This window comes from Pteropus alecto, unplaced genomic scaffold (genome assembly GCF_000325575.1).
Source record: "Pteropus alecto unplaced genomic scaffold, ASM32557v1 scaffold131, whole genome shotgun sequence".
In the NCBI taxonomy this organism is placed as follows: domain Eukaryota; kingdom Metazoa; phylum Chordata; class Mammalia; order Chiroptera; family Pteropodidae; genus Pteropus; species Pteropus alecto.
Window position 1 is genome coordinate 23,003,564 of NW_006434709.1, and position 5,982 is coordinate 23,009,545.

The 5,982-nt window shown below is 54.0% G+C and overlaps 1 protein-coding gene across 1 annotated transcript in view; it reads right to left on the reverse strand.

Annotated features, from left to right (window-relative positions):
• Positions 1 to 743: 743 nt before the first annotated feature.
• The window catches only part of PKDCC (protein kinase domain containing, cytoplasmic), a 9,441-nt gene continuing 4,202 nt past the window's right edge, over positions 744 to 5,982 (reverse strand). The window contains exons 2-7 of the mRNA XM_006909646.3: positions 5,679 to 5,801; positions 4,755 to 5,026; positions 4,044 to 4,123; positions 3,669 to 3,776; positions 1,903 to 2,076; positions 744 to 1,679 (exon numbers count right to left, since the gene is read on the reverse strand). Coding sequence (XP_006909708.1) covers positions 1,594 to 1,679; positions 1,903 to 2,076; positions 3,669 to 3,776; positions 4,044 to 4,123; positions 4,755 to 5,026; positions 5,679 to 5,801 — 843 coding nt within the window. The 3' untranslated portion in view covers positions 744 to 1,593. The remainder of the gene's footprint in view (positions 1,680 to 1,902; positions 2,077 to 3,668; positions 3,777 to 4,043; positions 4,124 to 4,754; positions 5,027 to 5,678; positions 5,802 to 5,982) is intronic.

A 5,982-nucleotide genomic window follows, 5' to 3' on the forward strand; every position in this document is an offset into this window, starting at 1 on the left:
TGTATGTGACAAGCTACACCAACCACATCTATTGAGGGGAAATTGGGTTCTGAGTTAAAGTTTGGTTATTCTTTTTAAAGTCTTCAAAGTTTTTAACACTTTGAGAATATTTTAGAAGCAGACTGGTTTACAGGAGAGAAGTGGGATTTCAGGTTAGGAGACTCGCATCCATGCTGGGGCTCTCTCTTGTCCCAGTGTGATCTTGGACTTTTAGATTTTCTTTTTGCCCTGGGCTTCATACACGTGGGCCCTCCCCTGCTACACCCTCCCTCCTAAAACCCAGGAAGAGGGGCTGTTCTTACCTAAACCTCTCTTTCTCTCCATTTGCCATATGAAAAGTGCCCAGTGGCAGTGGTGGTGATGGCCAAGCCCAGCTCTGTACAAAGGCAAAGCTGATCTGACTGGAGGTTGTGTGGGGTCCCCTGAGGCGGCTGACATCCCACCATTAGGACATCACTCCTTTGCTTAAAGACTCTGTATGCAAGAAGCTGGTGTGCATTAAAGTGTGAACCTCCTAGGAGAGTCCCTCGCATCTTATGTTGGGACATGGATGTGGATGGCCAAGGAGGGTGAGCATCATGGGAGTGGGGCCTGAAAACACATTTTGTCAACTTCAGTGTGTGCCATGAAAATTTCACTCCCTCAAAGGTCACCCCCCATGACACGCTGCCCCCCACACAAACATACACCAAAGGTATAACCGAGGACGAGTAAGACAGCCCAAGAAACTGTTGGGAAGAGGCCTTGCCGTGAGATGTCATTTTATTAATTGATCAATTCTTTCTTTCTTTCTTTTTTTTTTTTTTTTACAAAAATAAACATTTTAATGAACAAGAAATACAAAAGCTTCTGGATATACAAACTCCAGGAAGGGGGAGAGGCTGGTTTTGGCTGTTTTTTGGCTTTCACTGAAAGCAAATGAGGCAGAAAGGCCCCGGCCCCACCCCCACCCCAGGTCCTGGCTCAAACCGCAACCTACTCCTCGACCTCATGTCTTGGCTCATACCATGGTGTGCTCCTCCGCCCCAACCCCTGGGCTGGCCTGTAAGCACCCCCGGTCAGGTGGCCAGAGGTGGCCTCCTCAGGTATAGAATCACTGACTTCCTAGAGCATCCCATCAAGTCTCTTGTCCAGAGCTCGGATGAGAGAACACTCCATGACCGATTGTCCCCACGCAGCCCCTCTAGGCCATGGCACCTGTAGCAACAGCAGCAGCAGCAGCCAGGGCTTTGGCTACATTCTCACACTACAAACACAGCGATGTGGCTGCCCATGGAATTGTCCCAGTGAGTGGCAGAGGCCCCAAAGGGAGGCCAGCTGAAGCCTGGCTGGCAGCCCAGAGGGTTGGAGAGGCAGTTAGCCCCCATGATTCCTGGCCTTGGAGCCAGCAGTCCCATACCTAGACTGGTAAACTCACATTTTAACATTTGGCATTATTGCACGTTGTCCTGGTCACCTCAGTCTGTCTGGGATGTCAGTCTTGTCTGCAGGGGTTCCCAGGTGACACGCAGTGCTGCTAGCGTAAGTCACTCCCTCCGCAGGCAAGCCCAGCCGGTGGGGATGGTCAGCTGGTCAGTTGAGCCCTCAGACAGGTCAGCCAGAGGCCCTCACATATGTGGTCTTATTGGGATCAGGGACCACGTGGCTCCATCCTGTCTTGAAAAAAACCAGCTGGCGACCTGGGTGCAGAGGTGAGAGGTAGTAAGTCTAGATCTTTCTCTCCCTGGAGGCAGGGCTACCCTCCCTAATGTAGCTGCCTTGGGGACACATATATTTGTCTCTCATCACCTCAGCCATCTTGTCTTCTCATCATCTCTGCCTTCTGATGGGGGCCACTGCCTGTCAATTTTTTCCAGGGAAGTCCAGTCACCTCCCTTAGGATGTCCTTTCCCACTGGCTCACCTGTCCAGGTGGTCTGGTTGGTGACCACAAAGGCCCGGCACTGGGCATGGCTTTCACAGACGTCCACAGCCTCAGCCAGGTTAAACACGGAAAGGAGGCAGCCTCCGTGGTGGTAGGACGGCCAGCAGCGGTAGTCTTCCTGGGGGACGGTGCTATCGGGGAGGCGCTGGTAGTCTATGGGTCAGGGATGGAGCTCAGCTGAGAACTCTGTGTGCCCAGGGGTGAGGTCTTGGCCGCTTTCTGAAAAGGGCCGTAAGACTCATTTCCTCTGAGAAAGCTGAAAACCAGCCCAGCTCCCTAGCACGGAGATGAAGGCAGTGAAAGCAGTAAAACTGGGCTGATCCCTCAGTACAGACAGTGCTGATTTAGTTTTTGGGAGACACACATCTCCCAAATCTGAGGGCATGCAGCTGGCTCAGGCAACACACATGGCAGGCACATGTGTGGGATAAATGCATACCCAGAGCCACTGGCTGTCCAGACTGGTTGCTGAGGTTAGGACAATTTGGACATTTAAAGTGGGCTTCTCGAACTTCACTGTACCTATGAATCTCCACGGAATCTTGTTAAAATGCAGATTCTGATTCAGAACGTCTGGGGTGGGGCCTGGGAATGGGCATTTCTAAGCAGCTTCTGGTGCTGCTGGTCTGCCGACCGTACCTTGAGTAGCAAGAGGGTAGAGCACCCCTTGGTCCCACTTCCTCCTGGCCTTGGAGGGAGAGGTTAGGCATATCTCTCAGATGGGGGTTAGTCAGGGATTTTTGAAGTTAAGAGGCATGCGAATGAATATAAATTAAAAAATCGCCCTTTGGGAATCCACGCCTTAAGAGTTTGGGGAGGAGGCTGGAGGAAGAATCTGAGAGATCTCCCCATTACACAGAAAGAGCCTCCAAAATCTCGATCAGGAAGGGCTCAACTACACACTGCCTGTTCACCCATCTTTCCTGCTGCCTGGGGAGCCCCATTCTGGACTGATAATGCAGAAGCCCTGGGCCTCTGGTCACCCCGCCCTCCTGCCTCCTCCTACCAGGGACTAGACCAAAGTCCAGGGCTGGCTGTGATTTACAGCCCCATAAACTGCGTCCTCAGGGACAGAGCCAGCCATTGTTCACCTCGTTAAACTTTATTTACAGGGCTAACGAGGGCTCTCCCACCCCTAAGAATGGCCATAGCTCCTTGAAAGAGGAGGCTGCCCACCCCTCGGCCCCTGCCAACCACGCTAAACCCTGGGGCCTGAGCAGAAGCACCACAGCCTAGAATTCTCCCCCTGGGCTTCTTGACTGGTTTCAGTGTGGAGCCCCCCTCCACTTCTAGCCACCCTCCTAGCCTCACAAGTGTAAGGAAAAGAGAAGGAAAAGCTGTGTTCCAGCTATAGAATAGGAATGGGTTAACTGCTTTCACACACTTCATTTGGTATTTAATCCCCATAAGAATTATGTGAGGCAGGTAATATTGAACCCAATTCACAGATGAGGAAAGTGAGTCTCAAGGTTTAAGTTGCTCGGAGTCACAGTTAGTACATAGTGGGGTTTGAAGCCACCCAGAGAAGAGATGTCAGTGCCCACTCCCACTTTTAGGTCAAATTATAGTTGTCATATTTAGCCAGAGATCAGACCTCTAAGTGAAGGCTACACAGTCGATGGTTTCTGCATCACTCCAAGTGAGCCTTAGAGGGAAGATGAGCCATTTAGCCCAGTTAGGGGGCTCACTCACCCTCCCATCTGCTTCCTACCCCCTAGTCCCTGAGACGTGCTGGGGCCACTCACCTGCTCTGCTGCCTGCCGTGGAGTTCTGCAGATATTGCCCACTACGATACAAGTGCAGTACCTTCTCCAGCTGGGCCAGGGTCTCGTCCACTCCCCAGGTGAGCTCTCCTGCAGGGTGCAGTGTGGCAATGAGAGGGGCCGTGGGCTCCTACTCCTCCCCTAGGCAGACAGCCAGTTGCCTTTCCCTCTCTCCTTCTGGAGCCTGGGCCCAGACGACCCAGGGACTGGGGCGGGGGAAGAGGGGGGCTTGCCACAGAACAGCACTTTGGTAAATGATGGTTTCTGGACGATGCACTGTCCTGGGGCATTCTTGACCCCACATCTGCTGGGGGCGGGGCGGGGTGATGGGAAGCAGACGGTCCTCAGAGAGCTCACCTGTGGCGTTGACAATGCTGTCCAGAAGAGGCCGTAGTGAAGGTGGGGCGCTGTGGGGCAGGAGGTATGTGAAGAAAAACCTGAGGCAGAGAGAAACCGGGGGCTCAGTGGTCCAGCCTTTGGGGACACATCCTTTCTCTGTGTCAGCTTGGGCTAGAACCCCAATCTGGCCAGGGAGCCTGATCCCTGAGGTCTACCACTAGGCAGAACCCCAGAGTGTACATGGAGTCTACTCAGACTCAGGGTGGGGTCTGGGCATACACTAAGGCTACAACTAACTTTATGTGAAACTGAAATCTGAGGTCTGTGTTCCCCGCTGCTAAGCCCTCTGGCTGACTGACCAGTGTCAGAGCAGACCCATGGCTAGCATCCAGGGAGGAGCTTCCCAAGGTGAAGGGCCAGGGAAGGACAGGGCAGGCCAGTGTCACTGGCCTGGCCTAGACTGAGTCTGACACTATTTTAAGAAGCCTCCAGCCGCCACCCCCCACCCAGATTCTCCTTGGAGCTGGCTATTTTTAGCCTGATCGTCAGGAGCCTGAATGTTCCATTCTTGACTGGGTAGAAGGCTTTCCCCGCCCCTGCTACTCCATTGGTCAAGCCTGAGCCTTCAGCTCTGGCAGCCTCCTGGACCCCATGTTAGCTCTCTCCCAGCCATGCCCTCCCAGGCCCACTCTCCCTTGCTGGCCTTCCTGAGTAGGGGGTGGAGGTCACCTGTAAGCATTGTAGAGGTTGCGCTTCTCATTCATGCCCTCGCACCAGCCCTGGGCTGAGCACGGCAAAGTGAAGTTCCTGGCTGGAAACTCGAGTATGCAGTCAGTGCTGCTTGTACACGGTGTCTCTTCTACACGTGCATCATCCAGATCCGTCACCTTCAACTCCCCATCCACCAGCACAAACTGTCGGGGGCGGAAGTCCAGCAGAGTGACGGAGCCCAGTGGGGAATGGGCCAGATGGTGGAGGAGGCGGCCCAGGCTCAGGCAGATCTGAGGGGTAGACACAAGGCTGCTCACTGCTTCTCTCCTGGGAAGGGAGCTCAGGACTCCAGGGCTCCCTTCTTTGGGGCTTTAGACTTAACTCAGGGGGGCTGGCCTTTCTCTTAAAGGCCCCAGTGCTTATTAAGGGCTGAGGCCAGGGGCCTTATAGAGCAAACCAGTGATTTTCTATTAACCTTTGGCTTGCCTGTCCCTGAAAGTAACATGGAATAAATGGGAAGTGGACAGCAGGGATGTCTGGGGAAAATGGATCTCCTCCCTGAAGTTGCATCTTGACTGTGGTCTAGTGTACGGAAAGAGAAGGGGGAGGGTCAAGATGGCCTTTAAGGTCTTTTCTAGTCTTAAGGCACTAGCCCTTCTGCAGCCAGGTGAGAGCGTGTGTGTGGTGAGGTGGTGGGTGTCTGTGTGTGTGTGTGTGTGTGTGTGTGCGTGCACATGTGTGTGTGTGTAGCAGGAGCTTAAAAAACATCAGGGTCCTCTATGTCTTTTTTTAACCCTTTGGCTGATCGCCGAGTCAGCTTTGCTCTGTCCCTCCCTTACCCTCCCTCTGCTGAGGAGGAGTCAGGGCTGCTCTGAACGGCTGGCCTTCTAAGGGAGAACCATCCCAGCAAGGAGCCCCGGGCCCGACTCCCTTCCTGCTCACTCGGAATCGGTCCTCCCAAGACGTCTGCAGCAGCTGGATCATCTCCACAGGGGCACCCAGCTCTGTGATGGTGGTCAGGGTGTCCGGGATGTCTTCGCTGTCCTGGTAGCAGTAGCCATAGAGCTGGGGGAGGCCCAGGGTGGGTCATTAGGTCACAGGGTGGGGGTGGGGACAGGGATGGACTGAGCTATCATATGCCCCCTCCTTCTGGCCCCAGTCCCACTCCCCGGCCATCCCTAAACCTTTGCTTCGGCTCCCGCCAGAAGAGAATAGCAGCGTTGCCTGGGAAGCCCACCCTCTGCCC